This window comes from Gracilinanus agilis, chromosome 6 (assembly GCF_016433145.1).
Source record: "Gracilinanus agilis isolate LMUSP501 chromosome 6, AgileGrace, whole genome shotgun sequence".
In the NCBI taxonomy this organism is placed as follows: Eukaryota; Metazoa; Chordata; class Mammalia; order Didelphimorphia; family Didelphidae; genus Gracilinanus; species Gracilinanus agilis.
Window position 1 is genome coordinate 103,301,301 of NC_058135.1, and position 22,443 is coordinate 103,323,743.

Below are 22,443 nucleotides of genomic sequence, written 5' to 3' on the forward strand. Positions count from 1 at the left end.
GCTAAATTTTATGTCACTTAAAAGTAGGAACCACCATCATCATTATAGTTCTACATCTTCATAATTATTTCACTCTAATAAGCATGGATAGTTGATTCCTTTAACCAGTGCCCATGATTTCTACATGTTATTCCTACAATTTGTTATTCAATTGTCCAATTCTTTGTGACCCCATTTGGAGTTTTCTTGACAAAGATACTAAAGTGGTTTGTCATATTCTTCTCCAGCTCATTTGACAGATGAGGAAATTGAGGCAAACAGGGTTCAGAGATTTGCTCAGAATCACATAGCTAGTGTCTGAGGCTGAATTTGAATTCTAGTCTTCCTGACTTCAGGCCCTGTGCTCTATGTACTTCACCACCTAGCTAAACTTAATTTATATATTTACCTTTAAGTCTTACTGCTAAAATATTACCTTTGATTTGTATCTAAGGTAATCAACTTACTATCTGCCAATTGAAATGGCGTACCTCAGAAAACGAGTCCAGACACTCAGAAGTTCAAATTAGTGGAACCAATATTTATTTATGAATCTATTGATTAATAAACATACCCAGCTGGCCAAGGCAACCTTTCTAGTGAAGGCTGCCCTGCACTGAAATTAAAATGCAGTTTTAATGGGGTTCTACATAGCCTTGTAGCAAACTTTTTATCATCTGGAAGTTAGTAGCTCGGGACTTTCCACTGTATCTCTTATCCTAGACTGTGAGATAGCTGTAGAGAGTTTTCTCATGTGAATGTTATTTTTGAGCTGTTTGGCCTTCACAGGAAGGGTTATTCTTGATTTCTACTTTTCCCCCAGGGAAAAACAGGTTTTCTGGGCAATGACTTAATTTACCTCACTTTACTATCCTGCAAGGCCAGTCCAAGATAAAATCAATCAGAAGTTTCTTGTCCCCATCCTTCTAGAACATCTACTTCATTTGTCCTTTTCAGAGAACTGTTAATTCCCACCTGGTTTCCTTATACTGTTTTCTGGTTATTAGACTCCATCCAAGGTCACCCCCACCCCCCTTAGGCCTAAGAATGTCCTGTATTTTAATTATATATTCCTTATAATCAAACTTGATGTGCACTCCAGTTCCTTTGAGCTCTGCTGTCTTCTAGGTGATACTGGATAGTGATGGGTTCATCACAAGGAAAAATTTGTGATTCCATATTTGCTATTGTTGTTCAGCTATTTCAGTGGTGGCAAACCTCATGATCCCTTTTGGGATTCTCTTGGCAAAGATACTGGAGTGGTTTGCTATTTCCTGATTCTGTGTTACCAGGCAGCTAATTCATTCACAGTAACAACCACCTAGTGCTTAGAGGGCTGGACTTGGAATAAGGGTAACCTAAATGCAAATCCTATTGTTGAGAATCACTAGTTTGGACACCTGACTATGTCTGTCTCGGCTTTCCTTTCGTTGTCTGTAAAATGGGGATAACAATGTCTACTTTGTGGGGTCATTGTAGGGATCAAATTAGATAATATGTATGAAGAGCTACACAAATGTTATTTTTAATATTATAACCCAGTTAAAAAGCAAATATTTCTAGAAGTTTATTGAGAAGAAATTCCAGCAGAGGTAATTTCTAGCACAAGGGCTGGCCTCTGGAAACTCATTAGGTAAGATTCCATTGACTCCTTCTACCCTTTTTATTTTTTTTAACGAAAGCTGATTTTTATTTTATCATTAACAACCATTCTTTAAATATGAACCTGCATATGTATTTTTCCCACACACCCATCATAGTTTTAACATTAGTTAAAAGGTTAAAAACTCAGTATACATCCTTACAAAAAAAGAGTCAAAATGCAAATGTAAAACTTTAGACAAACTAGCTTTTCTAATTAAAAAACACTTTGTGTTGGGTACCATTTTGTAAAACACAGCTAATTTAAATATAATTATCTTGGTGGCACATGAAAAAAGCAGCAATGAAGTCACTGAGGGTTTTTAAATATTTTGCCATAGAGACACAATATTAAATATTAGTCTTCAAAAAAATCTACATTTAAAAATATTTAGTGGAAGTCACAGAATTTATCATTTTATCACTAGTAGGTGATATTTTCTAGTAGGTATAATTTTCTCTGTCTAGTTCTCATTAGAAAAAGGATTAATAATACCTGTTCAGAAGTGGATGCTCTGAAAGCATTTAGTAAATCATTAGGTTATTGTTGCATGGCTTAAGGTTAGGACTACAAGTGTTTTGCTCCGAAATGTTTGTCCTGCCCCACCAGCAGAGACTAGGCCTTTAAGTAATCCTCAGCAACATGTTCAAAATGATGGAGACTCTACTTTTTTTCTTCTTAAAGTTGCATTTCTGAATCACAGCCTACGAGAGCTAGAATAACACACTTAGAAAGTCTCTATATAGCCCTTTAAATAGATTATCTCATTTGATCCTCACAACAACACTGTGAGGCAAGTGACACATCACCCCATTTTCCAGATGAGGAAAAGAAAGCTAAAGAGATGTGAGAGGACTTCCTAGGGTCATATAGGTAATAAGTATCTGAAACAAGTTTAGAACTCAGTTCTTCCTTCCTCTTAAGTTCCGCCTTCTATCTACTTGTTCCTTCTAACATTTTCCTTATAATTGAACCAGCTAGTCTCTAAGGTCCCAATTTCTGATAGACTGTCCTTTGATTTTGTGCATGAGATAGTTATTTATTAGATTTTCATATTTATATTTGTACTTGTACATTTGTTATTTATTGAATAGTTCTTATTTAACAGGTGATAACACATAACAGGTTCTGAGATTAGTGGGATGGTTATTGCCAAATATTGTTATCCTTTTTTAAACAAGTGATAAAACTGAAACACAAAGATTATGGGGCTTGTTCAAGTTTGCAAAGCTAATAGTACTAGAATTTGAATTTGGGTTTCCTGACTCTAAGTGAACCCCAACTGCCTCAATTAGAAGGGACATTTTGGGATTCTTTGTATCATGGACGTCATCAAAACATTTTAAAAAATATTAATGAGACCCCAGGTTAACAACCCCTAATCTAGGCTAAAAACCCTCCTTATACCAATGAGAACACTGTCTCTGAAAGATTATGCAATTGGGTAAAAAAACAATTACCAGCTGGACCTAGTCAGGTGCAGTGAAAACAGCCTTTGATTTGGAATCAAAGAACTTAGATTCACCTCCAGCTCTGGTGCTTGCACCGGTCCGACCTTGGGCGATTCTCCGCCCTGGGTCCCTGAGCCTTGGTTTCCCCATCTGTAAAAGGAGAGGGGAGCCGGGCTGGCTTCCGAGGCTTAGCTCTGGAGCGATCATCCCGCAGCCCCCTAGCTAGTGCGCACACAGCCAGGGCTGGGAGACACACAGGAAATCACGCCCAAAGCAAACCTCTCTGAAAGGCACATAAATAACAGGTGGGACGGCTTGGATGTCAGGCCACCGAAGGCTTGGCAAAGCAGCCTTCGATGCTCGAGCCTTTCGGGGTCCAAAACCTCGGAAAGGAGAAAGCAGGGTGCCAAAGCAATGGGTCAAGGTAGGAGAGAAGGGAGACCCGCAGCAGCTCCGCTGCGAACGTCCCCCCCCTCCCTCCGGGGGCCGGCAGCGTCGGGGGGAAGCCTCTCGGGCTCCACCAATGAGGGCCTGGGAGGAGGAACCGAACGCTACCCACGGGGGCGGGGTCTGTGCCCGCGTGGGCGGAGCCAGAGTGCGAAGGAGCTCGAGAGGAAGGCGGGCGGAGGCGGGGCACTGACGGTGTTCTTTTTTTTTTTCTTTTTTTTAAATTTAATTTTTTTACCCACTTTCCTGGAGCAGCCGCGGAGACGCGCAGGTGCAGACAGCGCGGCCCGGCGGCGGGGCTTCGGCCTCGGGAGCCCGGGAGATGGCGGCGGGGACACGGCTGGAGGATGTGAGTGCTCGCGGGGCTGGCGCGGCTGGGGGGCTCCAGGCGTTGCGGGGCGGGGCCTGGAGCAGCCAAGCAGTCTTCCTGGCCATCCTGCCCCACCGCCTCTGAGCGCCTCACCCCGCGCGGGGACCCCGAAAGGTGGCTCGGGTCGCCGCTGAACGCTGTGCGCAGGAGAAGGAAGGCGGAGAGGACAGAAGCTACGCCCTTGTGGCGGCCCACCTGCCGGGAGAGGCGCCCAGGGGACGAACCACCTGCAAGGGTTTTGCATCCTGGGAAGGGACGCCAGGAGGGGTGGTGGCGCGCTCTGGGAAAGGGATGAGGGCTGTCCCCGAGAGGCAGTGCCGTGGTCCCGAGCTGGGCGGCCCGGTGCCGGTGGGCGAGGGGCGCGCTCACGCGGCTGGGAGTTCCCCGGGCTTCGTCTTATGCACTGCCAGTCCCGCACTACTGCTCTGGAAGCGGCTCAGCTTCTGGTCCCGGAACTCGGCTTTGTCACGTGACTGTGCGGCTGACCTGCCGACTCTACGCTGGGCCAGGGCACGGGGAAGGGAATGGGGGCACTTCTGGGGTTCTCACCCCTGTTGCTTCTGCCAGGCTCCCGCTGAGCCCAGCGGAGCAGCTGTGTGAAGCCAGGTCATTGTCAGCGCTAGGAAACCCTTCTGCTTTGGAAGGAATGAGCGATGTTGGAAGGGCAGAGGAAACTGGAATGGCACCCCAGTAGGGCTCCAACCAGATGCCTAAAAGACACCAAGCTAGATTGCATTATATAGGGTGTCCCCAAAGTTTTAAAATAATTTAGGATAATTTTAAACTAGTAAAGTTTGGGGGATACGGTATACGGCAGTCGTCAAACATTTATTAAACGGTTACTCTGCACTACTAGTAACTAGCCCTTTAAGCGAAATCTTGCCTCAGACACTTCCTAGCAATGTGACCCTGGGCAAGTCACTTAACCCCGTCTGCCCAGCCCTTGCCCTTTTGTCTTTAGAGTTGCTGTTAAAACTGAAAGTAAAACTCCAAGTTGAAGGGATTCATGCATTTGCACCTCACACCCTGTGGGATAATTATTATCAGTCATTCTCTCTTTTATAAATGTAGAAATTGAACACCAAAGATTGGAAGTAGATGAATTGCCCACACTAGTAAATATCAGAGGTGAAATTTGAACCTTGTTCTTCCTGATTTTAGGTCTGGTCTTGTCCAGGCCACCCTACTTGTTTAGGTCTATAAGACCACTTTTTGCATGTTCATAAACTGAAACTCAGAGAGATGATATTACATAAAATCTCATACCTAATTAGTATCAGAGCTAGAACTCTGGTCTCCTGACTTTTTTTTCTGGTTGGGTAAAAATACCATTGCCTTCTATATATTCCTGAATTCTAATTGTTCCATAGCTTTATGATCCTTGCCAACCTGAATGCTCTTTTCATCCATAATATGATCCTTTGCAGCTAGGTGGTATAGTGGATAGAGTGTCAGGCCTGGAGTCAGGAAGACTCATCCTCCTGAGTTCAAATATGACTTAGGCACTTCCTAGGTGTGTGACCCTGGGCTGTTTGCTCAGTTCCATCATCTGTAAAGTGATCTAAAGAAGAAAATGGCAAACTACTCTAGCATCTGTGTCAATAAAACCCAGAAAAGGCGTCATGAGGATTCAGACACAACTGAAAAATGACTCGGCAACAGCATGGTTCTTTTCCAGTAGGAAATTTTGCTTACATGCTGCTCCTGGCCAACAGCTCCCATTTATGTAAGGGCTTTGAAGATTGAAAGCCCTATCTTTACTGCAACTCTGTTAAGTAGAAAGTGTTAATAGCATTAGCTCTACATTAAAGAGGAAAAAAGTAAGATTCCAAAAAGTTGTGACTTGTCCAAGGTCACCATTAGAATGTGATCCTCTTGGGAACACTGCCTTTTCTTTGTATCTTGCTGTATCAGCACTTAGCTCAGCGCCTGGCACATAGAAAGCACTTAATAAATCCTTGACTTGACTGACTGAGGCAACTAGAAGATATCTGAAGTAGGAACTGAACCCAGAAAATACTGTGGCACAGGGGAAGAGTCCTGAAATCAGTAGTTCTAGGTTCCAGTCCCCATCTGTCTCCTTTGTGATTCTAAACAAGTCATGGGACCTCTCTGGGCCTTGGTCTCCCCATCTGTAAAATTAGAGAGTTGGGACATGTGGTCTTTGAGTCTACATCTTTGAATTATGATCATTTTGGCTCTAAGGCCAGAATTCTGTCTACTGTGTCATGCCCATCATTGCTTCAGTTTGCCCTACTGTTAAATGGAGAGTTGGCACGCTAGGAACAATTTTCCAAATGAAATAGTGATGCTCTTGTTTCTGGAGGTCTAAGTGATGTAGGGAGGACAGCAAGAATTATATACCTTACAGGGTTGCTGAGAGACTGAAACCAAATGAGATAATATACAGGTCAGTTGTTTTGCACCTCTGTCCTCTTTAACTATTATTTCTACCTGGATCTTGGGTTTGGAAGTTAGCCTTGTCCTGTTTTACTTGAAATATTATCTCATTATTTAAATTTTTTTTAGACCCATACCTTTCTTAGAATTGATAACTAAGTATTGATTCTGAGCAAAAGAGTGGTAAGTGCTAGGCAGTTAGGTTTGAATAACTTGCCTACGGGCACATAGCTAGGAAGTATCTGAGGCCAAATTTAAATTCAGGTCCTCCCATCTCCAGGCCTGGCTCTCTATCATTGAGCCACTGTCCCTGTTTAACTTTTTGCAGGGGTTGGAAGGTTGATTTCATCACCATTGGAAACTTCTGGTGTGGAATCTTCTTACACAGATGCAAATAAGCCCTCACCTGTAACTTAGAGTTTTAGAAAGTTGCCTGGGATAACTGAAGGAAGGTCCTCTTAAAAAAAGAAAGTTGCCTGGGGACCTAAAAGTTAGGGATCTCGCCATACTCATGTACCTAATGTCTGTTAGAAACAAACCTTGAGCCTAGCTCTTAGTCCATAGCCTGTCCTTTATTAAACCATTCTAATTCTCTGTTGAACTTGCCATTATTGAACTTTTCATTTATTTATTCCTCACCTGCTAGGTAGATGGTGTAACCCTTTTGAGGGTAGGAGATGGTTTCTTCTTCTTCTTAGTATGTATGTCTCCAGTAGTTGAAACTTAAGTATTTTTTTCTGGAAAAAATATTCTTAGAATGAATATTAAAAATATGTATATATTTTCTATATATATATATATATATGAAATACTCTAATACTGATTCAAGCTTCATGTTTTGTGCACATAGTCTAAGAATATATTAATTTTGGATTTTGTTCCCTCTAGGGTTCGCTGGATCTCACACAGAGTATGGAAGATGATCCCCTTCTAGATGGTCAACTTCTGCCACAGCATTCACTGCACGTTCATTTCAGACCTAGATTCCATGCCCTTCCCACAGTCATCATAGCAAATCTTCTCTTGTTAATACATGTAAGTCTGTGGGGAAGGAAGGGTGCAAGGTGCATTGAAGAGCATGTCAGAGGCAAAGCAGTAACTTTTCTTGCTTTAACATGTGAACCCTGGGGAATATGAATTAGAATAAGTTTAGCCTCGTGGATAGAGAGCCACTTTGGAGACCAGACCTGGGTTCAGGTGCTACCTTTGATGCATACTCAAGCTGATCCTACGCAAGTCCCAGGATGTTAGGCGACTCTTGAAGAGTAGAAGGTGCAGAACGGGCTCCAGTCTGGGAAGTTCTTTATAGCAGTGAAATCATAAGTCTGGTAAAACATACATATATACATATGTATATGTGTATATATATGTGTGTGTGTGTGTATATATATATATATGCATAACACTCAATCCCCCTCAGGGTTAGCTGTTACCCTCTCCATTACTCTTATGTCTGTCCCAGATGGAGCAAGTTCTGCCTGGACCATGGAGTGTGAACAAAAGCACTCCAGGTAATAATAGATGCTTAGAAGTAGCCACTGAGTGATGGGAAGTTTTGTTCTTATAATAAACACCACTAGTCACTTGTCATAATAGAGCCAAAAATTATTGTACTTCCACGGGTCATAAGAGTAACTGTTCCTGGAGCAGCAAAATGGTTCAGTGGATAGAGAGCCAGGCCTGGAGATGGGAGATTCTGGGTTCAAATGTGGCCCCAGACTCTGCCAAGGCAAGTGACCCTGCGCTGATCACTTAATCCCTATTGCCTAGGCATTACTGCTCTGCTGCTTTGGATCTTATACTCAGTATTGATTCTAAGACAGATGGTAAGGATTCAAAAGAAAAATAGCAACTTACCTACACAACCTATTGCTGCTTAAGTGTATTCAGAGTAGCTAATCAGTTACTTCGATTTTTCAAAGGATTTTTCCTTGTATAGATCAAGTGAGGGGTTCTTAATTTTTTTGTGTGTCATTAACCTATTTCTCAGTCAAATGAAAGTTAGACCTCTTCTCAGAATCATGTTTTTAAAGTAAAATACAAAGGATTATGAAAGAGAGTCAATTATACTGAAATTCATTTTTTGTCAGACTTTTAAAATGGATTAAGAACTCTGGGACCAGGTGATGAGAGCTAGATTAGTCTAGGTATTACTAGAGAAGTATTTATTTGGATGTTAGAATTAAGAAACTAGGAAGGACTTTTAACATCACGTAGGCCAAATCTCTCCTTTTATTCATTTGGAAACTAGAATAGAGATTAAACTATATCGTCATAATCACACTGGGTTTGTTGCTGAGCCAAAGAGGAATATCCTTATAGTATGCTGCTTTTCAATTAGGATGTTTTTTTCTTTTATTAATTGCTCAGAATAAATTTAATGTCCACAAACCTCAGTTTCCTCATCTCTAATAGAAGGAGATTTGACTTGATGGCATCTAAGGGTCTTTCCAACTATAAATTTGTAGTCCTATGAACTCATGTGGAAAAGCAGTTTATTATACGTGTCTTAATTTTTAAAAGTTACAGTCCTATATTATCTATTTCTTGAGGATTTTTGATTATTTGAACTATGCATCTTACAGATTTTGTTTGTATCTTTAAAATTATTTATTTATTTATTTATTCATTCATTCATTCATTTATTTATTTTAAGCTCTTGCCTTCTGTCTTGGAGTCAATACTGTGTATTGGCTCCAAGGCAGAAGAGTGGTAAGGGCTACGCAATGGGAGTCAAGTGACTTGCCCAGGGTCACACGGCTGGGAAGTGTCTGAGGTCAGATTTGAACCTAGGACCTCCCATCTCTAGGCCTGACTCTCAGTCCACTGAGCTACCTAGCTGCCCCCCAGATTTTTTTTTATAGGGACAAATAACTAATATTGTCACTTAAATATTCTGATACATCTGTGATCTTATCAAAGTGGGCATTCCTTCCAATGATGTATTTTCCCAACTCATCTACTATGACCATAGTCCATGACTTCTCACAGATTCACCCCTAAAGGCTTATCCAACATATTGGGGACCTTCCTTGATGAATTCTTTTAGCATTGCAGGGCCTGTGAGTCATTTCTGGATTTTAATACTGTCCCCTTCCCCCTGACATTTTTCTACTGGCATTCTTTAGACCTCCTTTCCTACAGAGTTCCTTATTTGTCATGTGTTGCAGCTTGTTCGTATCTAGCTTGCACCCTCTTTCCTGTACTTTGGGTGATCATATTCATGGATTTAGAACTAGAACAACTCTCGGAGGTTAGGGTCCAACCCCCTATAGAAACTGATGATGCTTGGATCAGCTGCTGTCTGAGACCAGATTTGGACCCTACTTTTTCTGGAGATCGTTGACTTGAAGCTATGCAAAATAGTGTCGAGTATAAAGTTATTTTTGTTTTAATTATCACAATTTGGTACCTGTCAGATCTATGGAAAAGGAAAGAATTTAAGACCAAGTAAGAGAGAGGGAATCTTACAAAATATAAAATGAATAATTCTTAATTATTACATTAAATTAAAAAGGTTTTGTACAAACAAAACCAGTGCATCCAAAATTAGAAGGGAAGCAACAAATTGGGGTGGAAATTTTATAACAAAAACCTCTGACAAATTTATATGGAGCTAAGTCAATTATACAAAAAAAATCAAGCCATTCCCCAATTAACAAATGGTGAAGGAACATGAATAGGGCAGTTTTCAGATGAAGAAATCAAAACTATCAATAAATACATGAAAAAGTGTTCTAAATATCTCATAATTAGAGAAATGCAAATCAAACAACACTGAGGTGCCACCTTACGCTAGCAGATTGGCCAATATGACAGTAAAGGAAAATAATGAGTGTTGGAGGGGTTGTGGCAAAATTGGGACACTTAATGCATTGCTGGTGGAGTTGTGAATTGACCCAACCATTCTGGAGGACAATTTGGAACTATGCCCAAAAGTTTTAAAAGAATGCATACCCTTTGATCCAGCAATACCACTACTAGATTTGTTACCCTAAAGAGATAATAATGAAAAATATTTGTACAAAAATATTTATAGCCACGCTCTTTGTGGTGGCAAAAAATTGGAAAATGATGGGGTGTCAATCGATTGGGGAATGCCTGAACAAATTGTGGTATCTGTTGGTGATGGAATACTATTGTGCTAAAAGGAATAATTAACTGGAGAAATTCCATGTGAACTGGAATGACCTCCAGGAATTGATGCAGAGTGAAAGGAGCAGGACCAGGAGAACCTTATACACAGAAAGTGAAACATTGTGGAACAATCCAATGTAATGGGCTTTGCTAATACAAAACAATCCCAAGGGACTTATGAGAAAGAATGCTGACCAAATAAAGAACTGTGGGAGAAGAAAAACAAATGACCAATCATTTGTTTATATGGATACATGATTAGGGGCTTGGGTTTTAAAAGATTGCTCTATGGCAAAAATGAATATGAAAATAGATATAAGTGATAACTTTTGAATAACCCAGTGGAAGTGCTTATTGGATCTAGGAGGGGGTAGGAAAGAGAAGAGAGAAAGAAAATGAAAGATGTAAAATGGAAAAATACTTTTAAAATACAAATTTTTTTAAATTAAAAAATTATCGTTGTCTGGGAATAAGCTATCCTATCTAGGTGACTTAGAGTACCACAGCCTTTAAGTGCATTGCAAGCAAGTCACGTAATTTAGAATTATATTGCATTTATTTAATAGTCTTGTGACCATAATCATATGGATATAGGAATATAAAATTCAGTCCAATACTTCAGCTCCTATTCTTGCTTTCTAAAAATTGAAAGCTTAGGCTGAATGTAGGACAGAAAAAGTGACATGTGTATTTAACCTCAAAAGTCCTAAAACCATCTTGGTACTTTTTTCCCCTCTAGGTTGTATTCGTTGTTTTAGCATTTTTAACAGGTTTGCTTTGTTCTTATCCTAATCCAAATGAGGACAAATGCCCAGGAAACTACATCAACCCGTTTAAAGTTCAGACTGTAATCATCCTTGGAAAAGTGATTTTATGGGTCTTCCATGTGCTTCTTGAACGTTACATCCAGTACCACCATAGTCAAGTGAGAAATCAAGGCTACATCATGATGTACAGATCCACTAGACATCTTAAAAGACTGTCATTAATGATCCACTCAACTGGTGAGCTTGCCTATCTCTCTTAGCTTTTTGTATTTAAAAAATGTGGTTGTGATGCCGTAGGTTTTTTAAACCACAATTCTTTTTATGTGTATTATTATTCTCCTTTGTCCTTTTCTTAGTGAAAAAGAAAAACAGCTAGAGAGTAGCAAAAGACAAGATTTGTAACATTTTGCATCTGGAATGTCTCAGGTCTGTACTGGAAAGAGACAAGTGTTTCAACACTTGTCCTTCGGAGCCCACGTTAATTTTTTTGAAATCTGAGATGAACTGCTTTTTCATAATATTTTTATTTCTATTATTATAATCATTCTGCCTGCTGTCTTGGATCTATTTTTTTATTCCTCTTTTAAGCTCAGTTCATGGAAGTCCTCCCATGCCTCTACATTTTCATATACGGCATTTTTTGGGGTGTAGTAATGTTTCCATCACAGTCAGATAGAACAATTTTTTCCACTCTTTCAACTTTTTTATTGTTGTTGTTGGGTTTTCTTTGGTTGTCTTTTCAGAAGTCTGCCTCCTAATTTAGGTAGGACTAGTGTGAGGATTTCAGACTCTAAATTTGTTTTGTAAGAATCTAACTTTTTGGCCCCATCTACTGCTGGAAATGTCAGATGATTGTCAAAAACTGAACTATATACAACAACAAAAACCTTTTATTTGTTTTTGTAAATTTCTGGTGGAACTTGTGAAAATGACATCAGATTATTGGATTTTCCTCACCTGTCAGATGGATGAGGTTAGAGTGCTATACTTCTTCCCAAATCATTCTGGTTGCGGGGATGTCTATCAATGTTGTACTTTATATGATGGGCAAATGACAGCCCCCAGGCCAGATGCAGCCCCCTGAAATGTTCTGTCTGGCCCCACAACATTATTCCTAATCTGACGAATACAATGAGTAGGATACAATACAATGAAACTTCAAAAGAGTTGCCTTAGAAACAGTCTGACAGATGAGCATTTCCTTTCCTTTGGCCCCCTCTTTAAAAAGTTTGCCCATCACTGGGTTAGGAGATGGTTTTATTATAATAATCCATTAGGATGGGTACATGTATTATCTCCTTTTCAATTATTATGGCAAGGAGAAGGTGGGAGTGAGAGAAAGTGGATTTTTATTGACTGGAAAAAATTAAATCAAAAAACAAAAAAGAAATAGTCTGATGGCCCTCTGAACTCTTTTAGGGGCTAGTTTTTGGCCTGTCAGCAAAACCCTGAATAGTTGAAATGCCTTGCTCAATGACTAAACCTTAGGAGCAGTTGAAATACCTCCAGACCTATTTATGTGTTCACATGATTCAACATTCATTCGTTCAACAAGAATTTATAAGGTGCCTACTTGTGCTAGGCATAGTGCTAATTTTTGGAAGTTGGATAATCCCAGTATACATACAAAAGTAGAGCTTAGAAAATCTCTCTTGGAATAACTAGCAAAACCTAATAATTGCTTTTTTTGGGATTGATGCTATGCCTTCCACTGAAGAAAAGATATGAGTTGGGGGAAATAAATTGTTGCTGTTTGACTATTCTTTGGAAGTAATAAGTAGAGAAAACTTGTTTTTAAGAAACTGATACTTCTTCAGGAAGTGACAGTATTAAGGCAGATCTGGTAAAACATTCATATGCTGTGAGGGCTAGAACAGGCTCTCTAGAAATGAGGAGAATGAACTATGATCAAGATCAGAGGTTCTTCACCTTTTTTGTTTCCTGGATCCCTTTGGCAATCTGGAGAAGCTTTTGGACTCTTCTCAGAAACTGTTTTAAAAACAATGGAAGGGGGAGCAGCTGGATAGCTCAGTGGATTGAGAATCAGGCCTAGAGATGGGAGGTCCTATGTTCAAATCCAGCCTCAGACACTTCCCAGCTGTGTTCCTGGGCAAGTCACTTGACCCCCATTGCCCACCCTTACCACTCTTCCACCAAGGAGCCAATACACAGAAGTTAAGGGTTTAAAAATAAAATAAAATAAAAAATAAAATAAAATAAAAACAATGGTAGGAAATACATTACCTTTCAGTTAGAAGTTAGTGAAAAGGAAGATATTTATTTTTTTCCCAATACAAATTCACAGATTCCCTGAAATGTCTTCTAGATCCTTCTAAAGGGATAAGATTGAGGCTGAACCCAGGCACTCCTTCCCTCCATCTGCCTCTTAGAATTCTTAGTTTCCTTGAAAACTCAGCTCAAAAGCTACTCCCACATGAGACCTTTCCTGATTTCCTGCCTCCTCCTTTCTGAATTTATCTTGAATACTTGTATATGTACACCTGTTGTCATCCATGATAAAACATAAGCTTCTTGAGGCCAAGGACTATTTTCATTTTTGCCCATGAGTACCCAGTCCCTAGCACATGGTTGGTGCTTAATAGATGTTTGTTGAATAATATTTCTTTGCCCGGGCAGCTGGGTGGCTCAGTGGATAGAGCACCAGGCCTGGAGTCAGGAGGACCTAGATGCAAATCTGGCTTCAGACACTTCCTAGATATGTGACCCCCAGGCAAATCACTTCATGCCAATTGCCCCGCCCTTATAGCTCCTCTGCCTTAAAGTCAATACTTAACATCAATTCTAAGACAGATGGTAAGGATTTTAAAATATATATGTAATTCTTTGGGCCTGTATTTTGGATTTTAGGATCTTAACAAAGGATTTCATGTAAATGAGAACCAGCTTTTCTTCATTGGTCTGAGCATAATTTACATTTATGATTTATATCTGGACCTAAAATATTTTATAGGTAGAAATGAAATTAAAAATTGACCTAATTTAGGTTGTTCAAAGTCTTATATTCTATGAGAATTCCGTGGCTTGTTTTTTCTTTTTTTAGTTTGTCAACCTTTCTTTCATAGGCCACCCTGAAGTATTTTGCGTCTTGATTAAAATTGCTATCTTAGAGCATCTGAGAACATTGGAATCACAGAAATTAATAAAGCAAAGTAAATTACAGGGGGAAAAAGTTATATGAAGACACTCTCCTTGAGAGGTAAAGAGTGTCAGAACCAACCCTGACCTGTGGATGGCAAAGAGAAGGGCCAGAGTCAGATCTCTCCATAAGGATGAGAGTGGGCAGTTTGGAAAAAAAAACAAAAACATTCCATTATCCAGTCTACATAGGAAATGATGTAGTCTCTGCATTCAGCCTCCTTCACAAGGATTGGTTTCTAGGCCACATTGATTCTTGCACCTCATCCTTTGGCCATAAGAGGTCGCTGTGTCCTGCACCGTAGGAGTAGAAATTCCATGTTAATACTGAAGAACAGTGAACAGGATTCTACTAACCAAAGCAGAATATGCATTTTTTTAAGTATTGGTCCAATAATGATATTTTTAATAATGATATTTTTACTTAACTTTTATTTTTACATGACTTTTTAAAAAATGAACAAGTATTTTACTCTCATTTTTAGAAATCCATTTTTATTCCCTCTATTTTTTCCCTCTTCCCAGAAAACCATCCCATATAAATGTGTGTGTGTATAAATATATATATATATTTTAACCTTTACCTTCCATCTTGGAATCAATACTATGCATTGCTTCCAAGGCACAAGAGTGGTAAGAGCCAGGTAATGGGGGTTAAGTGACTTGCCCAAGGACACATAGCTAGGAAGTATCTTAGGTCAGATTTGAACTCAGGACCTCCCATCTCTAGACCTGGTTCTCAATCCACTGAGCCACCCAGATGACCCAATAAATAATTTTTAAAAGAAAAAAAAAAGAAGAAATGAGAGAAAATTCACAAAACAAATCAATAATTTTTTTCATCATTCATAAATTTCCCATACCCATGAACTATGTCCTCTGCATAGGAAAGTGTCTTCCCATATATTTGCTCTGTGGCCAAGATTTTTTTCTTTTTAAACAAAGCCTTTTCAACAAATCTACATAGTAAAAAAACCCAGCAAATTCCCACTTTGGCTATGTTAGAAAAATATATATCTTATTCTATCCTGGGTCCATTACTTCTCTGTCAAGGGGGAGGTATGTTTCAGAACCCTCTAAAATTGTAGTTGGTCATTGCATTGATCACGTCCTCACATCCTTCAAAACTATCTAGTATTGATATTCTCTCAGACCATCCACAAAACTATTTGATGTTATAGTCATTGAAACCTTATAACAAAAATATGGAGAGATGCCATCTGTGAACTTTTATATAAAAACTGACTTATTTAGAAGCAAATCCAATCTCTTTACTAACAGCTGTGAGTGATAGAAGGAGAGAAGAAAGGAAATGGAAGTTGAGTGACTTGCATGGGTCATATAGCTAGTAATTATTTGGGTTTGGATTTGCACTCAAGTCTTCTTGACTCTTAAGACCAGCACTATAACTAAATACTACACCTTGCTGCCTTCCAACCAGGAATTACAGGATGTCCAAGTGTCACATAGCCTATACTTTTGAGAGACACAGGCAACTTAGTTGAGTGGGAACCACCTGGAACAGAACTTTTTTGAATGTCCCTGGTGGGAATTTCAGATTAATTTCTTTCAGCCATACTGGGGCATGGATTGGAAGCAGAAACATTTAATTGTGCCTGTTGCTGTTGAGCAAAATAAAGAAAAGTGAGTCTGTAACTCTTTATTGTAGTAAAGTGAACTGTATTGATGAGTTTCAGAGATTCCTAGTTGCTAGGAGTAACAGGGTGTACTTTTGGCTCAATACCTGACTATATCCCATGAAATAATCATTTAAGATTTATTGTTATTGGTTTTTAAGTCCTTTTCTTTTTAGAGTATGCCTTCATGTTTTAAGTGCATTTTAGTTAGTCAAATGGAATAAAACCAGACATCTCTGGATTAACGGAGAGCTATGAAAATGGCCACTAGGTAGAGCTATGATCTCATGTCTTTGTAGAATATATTTACATCTTCTATCCAGGTCTCTACTCTTGAGTACTATATATAATCTTGTGTAGTAAAATTGAATTTGCTATAGAACATTTTTATTCTTTTGTTTATGTCTTAGGGTTTTTTCATCACCTTCCATTTGCAAATAAATCCCTCCCCACTAACTTCCCCAATGAGCTAGCTTTTGTAATAGATTTTGAAAAGAGAAAAAAGGTAGGTCAACAAAGTTTCATCAACATGTTCACCATATCTGACAGTACATGCAATATTCCACAACCACAGTTGCCATTCTATTCAAAGAAGAAGGGAAGGTACATTAACTCTTTTCTATGGCTAAATTTGGTCATTATATTTACACCTTGTTAAGTCCCTTTTTTGTCCTTTCAATTGTTGCCATCATTGAATAAATTGCTTTCTAGGTTGTACTTATTTTTCTCTTCATCAGTTCACAGAAATCTTCCCTTGCTTCTCTAAATCCTTCCAATTTATTGTTTAGTCTATTCTTCTAATATTCCATTATATTCACATATCATAATTTTTTAGTATTTCCCCATTGAAGATTGCCATCTTACCATAAAAAGAATGTCTATTATAGAACATCTTAAAAACTAAAAATTCTCTGAAAATCACACGTAGTCTAGCATCTGTGATGATACAGTCACATTATCTATGCAGAATAGCTTCTCTCCTTTTTAAAAGATTTCCTCCTTCAATTTTTAAAAGTATAATTGTTTTGAGACCAAATGCCAATTAGGTCTCCCCAAAGCTGATTTACTAGGAGCATAACTGCATGCTAATATGATTGGGGGTGGGGGGATGGGACTTGTTTGAACAGAGCTGAAGTGCAAAGTGACTTTCATATGTAATTTAAACTTGGCTTACTGGTTCGTAGTCATTCTGCTTGCACCAACAAGTATGAGATCTCTTTTACTCGAACTAAGCAAACATTTTCCAGACCTAGAAAAATGTGAGTGAAAAATACTAAGAAAAGAAAGAACTTGGAAATCATTTCCTCTTTATACACTTTCAGTGTTTGCCAAGTACATTAAATTAGCAATGCAAAAAGCAAGTTTAAAAACAGCATTGAGAAATAAGCCATAGGCTTATTGGGAGACTATCATGATGGTAGGATGATTAAGAGGGAAATGCCATTCACCTAAATAAGCCACATAAGCCATTAGCATCCTAGATAGGTCTGCTTTGTACAAGCATATCTCTCTTTGTGAAATGGGGCCTTCTTAAAAAACATCGAGTATTAATGTGATTTTTATTGGGCCACTTTAAATGTAAAAAGGAGTCTTACTGTTTATGGGAATCCCATTTTAAAGCCTTTTTTAAAACAAAGAATCACTCTCTGACTTATTTTTTTATGTTTGGATTTATCCAAATTGGATTTACTTTCATTGTGATACATTGTACAATGTGCTATGAGTTTTATTATCTTTAATTAATATCTTTAAGCTTCTAATAATAATAGCTGACTTTCACATAACATTTTAAATATTGTAAACCACTTTCTATTCATTATCTCATGTGATACTTACTACCGGTACTATGAGGTAAGGTGTTATCCTCATTTTAAAGGTGAGGAAACAGGGCCCAAAAAGTTTAAATTGACTTTTCTGTGCTCACACAGCCGGTATCCCAAAGTGGAATTTGAACTAGTTGCTCCTGTTATGATTAAAAATGATGAGGGCTGAGATCAGAAGGAAGAATAGTATTTTAATAAAAGCCATGCTGATAGAGATAAACTGACCACGCGCCTGTAAGAAACCTATTCAACCTCACCTCCGCCATTTCCTTTCCTCTCTCCGAGCGCTCAGGTAGCTAAAGAGCAGGTAGCTAAAGAGCAGGTAGCTAAAGAGGAAGGTAGCTAAAGAGGCAGGTAGCTAAAGAGGCAGGTAGCTAAAAAAGAAGTAGCTAAAGAGGCAGGTAGCTAAAAAAAAAGTAGCTAGAGAGGCAGGTAGCTAAAAAGGAAGTTCAAAGTCACTTCCCCCTCTTTTAAAACAGTCCCTCACCTTCAATACATCATCCAAAACAGGAAACCCATTGGACCACGGGAAATGTAGTTTTAAGGACCCCCACAGGTCCACAGAAGTTTGTCAAACACTATATTGAGGTTCAATCCTTCCAAATAGAACCCCAGGTGATTTTAATTAACACACTCCTAACCTCCCAACCAAATCCCTCACTCTTACCACATATCCGTGGCTTCTCTCCTCTTTTAGTTTTTCTTGGAATCAGTGGGCTTGATCAGATCACCTAGACAATGACACTTACACAATCTTACTTGTGGTTATAACTTGTAATGATAGCACTGGAATGTCCCCGGGGCTTTGTTAAGAAACTTATTCTGCCCTTAACCCCAAATGGTTGGCACTACTCACTTTGGATTTTGTCTTCAGCTTTGTTAGATGCTACCATTTTGACTAGACTGTTGTTTCTCTTTTGACAGCAGATCAGATGCTTTGACTAATGCTGAGCTTGTGTTTCTTTTGCCAGGCAATGCAGCACTGCTCCTCATCTTGTGTATACAGCACTCTTTCCCCAATCATAGTACCCTCTATCTCGACTTCATCCTGGCAGTCCTGGCCTTGGAGCTGATCTGTTCACTGATATGTCTGGTCATTTACACAGGTGAGAATTCCTCATTTTGTCCCTCTACCAGTCTGCCTAGCTTACAATGGCCTTCAAGTACTGTCTCCAGTTCAGTCTGTAAAGCCCATTACTTTTCTGATCCAGTTCCATAAATCCAATTCATTTAGGTATTAGGCCTTATTTTACACCAGATGATTCACACTAGAAAGAAGCTTTTAAAATGTAAAGAATGTCAGAAAGTATTCCCTCATAACTTATACCTTCTTTAGCAACAAAAGATTCATATTAGAAAGAGGCCTTGTAAATGAACCACACGTGGGTACTGTTCAAATAACACTGAATGCTTGTTAAACACCTGAAAATTCATCGTGGAAGGAATTCAGAAATGTAATTGGTATGAGAAATTTTCATGCATAGTACAAGTATCACTGAATATCTGAAAATTCATACCAAAGAAACAATAGCTATATATAATTTAGCTATAATTCACTGAAATAAATGTATAATCTATAAACATCATAATAATTTTATTTCGCTTATTGATCCCTCCTCTACTCTTTTGTTTAGTGGGGTCATTTATAACAGTTGTTATAAGTAATCAATTTAATTCATATTCTGAGAAAAAAACAACAACAGAAAGTAAAACATAACAAGGAATTATGTCCCTGCAACTGTGACCTCGAATTGGTTCATAGCATAAGCCTCTGATACTCTTATTTTAAAATCAACAGGAAGGACATTACTGTGATCAGCGGCCATGATTCTGAATTAGCCATAAACATAAGCTCTTATTTACTTGAAGAAACTTTTTATTAAACCAAATATTGTATTCACCAAATGTTCAAGTAGAAAAGGACAAAGAGAAATAGTTTCACTTAAAAATTAGCATTTAATACTAGCTTACTATTGGTTGAGATTTTTAGAACCTTGCAATTAATTCAGTTTTGGGTTTGATCTCTTCTTTGAATCAGTACTGAAATTGTGATTAAGGAAGTTTTGTATATTTAGATGAGAGGTGTTATAGCAGGTTACATATTTTTGACATTTTAAAAGTCCACTTCTAGTGACTTGCATACATGGTGACCATGTTCAATTTAAAAAAATTTTTTCTTTAACATACATTATGATATTCTCCATAAGTATATGATATTATTAACAATAAGCATTTATTTAGCACGTGAGGGTTTATAAAATACTTAATTCTAAACTCATTTGATCCTCACAACAATTTTGTCAGATCAGTGCTATTGTTATCTCCATTTTACAGATGCAGAAGCTGAGACAGAAGTTAAATGACTTGTCCAGGGACACACAAGTCCTAAGTGACTGAGGCAGGATTTGAACTGTCAAGTTTTCCTGTCTCCAAATATCTACTGTACCAACTAGCTGCCTCTAACAAATCCTTTAATAATGTAGATAATGGTAATGGAAGTAAAGATAAACTACCACCACATAGGCCCTGCAGATTATTAAATTTTAAAAATAGACTATGAAGAACTTCAGTTTTCACCTTAAAATTAATTTTGCACTGATTTAAATGGGTAAGAGTAGTAATTAATTCTTTGTTTATACTCAATAACTGATTGTAAACTTCTTGTAAATCACAAATTTCTTTGTACAATTAGAATTTTTATTTGAAAAATATTATCTTTACCTACTCCTTCAGCAATATGCCTATCATGTAAATCACTGAACACCTGTATATTGATCTAATTGACACAAGGAGAGATCTAAGCAAGATGGGCATTCATCAAGTTGGCAGACATTTTCTTGGGGCCTCTTCTGGGTGCTCACTATGCTGACCACTGGGGAGTGGGTAGAGGAATAAGAATATTCTCTATTCTCCGAGTTTACAATCTGGTGAGGGGAGGATATGACATAGATGAGTGACCTGAATGAAAACTAAATCCAGGAAAATCACAGTGAAAGAACAAAATTTTATGCAAGGTCCAAAGAAAGATCACTTCTAATTAAAGTGGAAAAGGGAAGAACATTGTTAGCTTCTTGCTGTGGAATGTGGTCATTTGGCCATCAATGTGGAATCCCATTTAGATTCAATTTATAATTCAGCGTACTACTTTTGAAGTATATTCTTTGGGTAATAACAGGGTGCTTTTGATTCTGCAAAGCATTTTATTACATGCATTCTCATCTGAATTTCACAACTCTGTCAGGTCCCACGGATATCATTATTTCCATTTTACAGTTGAGAAAACTGAGGTTAGTTAGTAAGGGTTGGAGGAGACTGGATTTAAATTGAAGTTTTCCTGATCCCAAGTCCAGCTGCTACACTACCTCTGCTAAGGAACACTCTCAGTGGTATATGTTACATTTATGGGAGATTATCCAATTGGGATATCCCCAATACTAAGGAAACTAATAGATGGTAGTCTTAATTCATACTCATGGAAAAACACTAGTTTCTATGCAGCAAAAAAGCAAAAATAGGTGCATAATAATAAATTTATAGCTTACTGGATCTTGGAAAAAATTAAGGGGGAGGAGAAAACCCAACTAGCTTGGGAGCAGTAAGGTGGAATGGATTGAGCACTGGGCCTGGGGTCAGGAAGACCTGAGATCATATATCACCTCGGAACTTACAAGCTAGGTGCCCCTGGGCAAGTCTCTTACCCTGTGTCTGTCTCAGTTTCCTCAGCTGTAAAATAGGGATAATAATAACACCTGCTTCCCATGGTTGTTGGGAGAATATTATGAAATAATAACTGTGTTTAGCACAGTACCTGGCATATAGTAAACACCATGTAAATGCTAGCTGTCATTAATCTGTCATTCAAATGACCAAGTCTATGTCAATAAAATGATCCTGGTCTCAGGATCTCAGGAGAAATACTGAATTCACTTGTTGCTGGGTCAGTTCTGTTCCATATCTGACCTGTTACCTGAAGTAACTAAAGGTTATTGTCTGAGCTTGAATGCAGACTTCTTTTATTTGGGGGCCTGTCAGGCTCTGAGGCACTTTTCATGGCCCCAGAGGCAAATGGCCCCAGTCACTGGGAAAATTGAAACCCAGGCTTAACATTTTCATTTTCTGTCAGCTTTCAGAGCAGCCTTCCTCTTTGGTGAAGTCAGTAACTGCTTTCTGGGCTTATCACTTCTTCATTAGGAGAATAGTTTTGGATTGGTCTCATTTTAACTGTTGTTGGGTCTTGCCCAGCTTAACTCGAGGGAAGGAGAGGGGGGAGGTCTGTGCAAATTTCATTGCCCCTGCCATGGCACCCAGGAAAATCACCATTCGGATCGCTAGAACGGGTGAGATTATTTATACTACCAGAAGTTCTGTCATACTCAGTTTGACCAGTGTCCCATGTTCTCTTAAAATTAAATCTCCCCAGTTTCAGCATCTAGTAAAGATGCTTTGTAGTCGTCCTAGCTTCCTAATGAAATGAAAGAAGATTTACATGGCACATAAGGCCACCCAACTCTTCAGAACACACTCCTCTTTTGGCTAATGATCTAAAAGAATAGTGGAAAACACATTCTGGGTGGTCTAATTTGACACCAGTATCGTTGTAATTACATGATGTCTTTGAATTACAAAACTCTGAA

General features: G+C 38.6%; 1 protein-coding gene across 1 annotated transcript in view; it reads left to right on the top strand.

Annotated features, from left to right (window-relative positions):
- The first annotated feature begins 3,789 nt into the window (after positions 1–3,789).
- The window catches only part of TMEM192 (transmembrane protein 192), a 31,883-nt gene continuing 13,229 nt past the window's right edge, over positions 3,790–22,443 (top strand). Inside the window, exons 1-4 of the mRNA XM_044682395.1 lie at positions 3,790–3,868; positions 7,178–7,324; positions 11,166–11,430; positions 18,781–18,915. Coding sequence (XP_044538330.1) covers positions 3,842–3,868; positions 7,178–7,324; positions 11,166–11,430; positions 18,781–18,915 — 574 coding nt within the window. The 5' untranslated portion in view covers positions 3,790–3,841. The remainder of the gene's footprint in view (positions 3,869–7,177; positions 7,325–11,165; positions 11,431–18,780; positions 18,916–22,443) is intronic.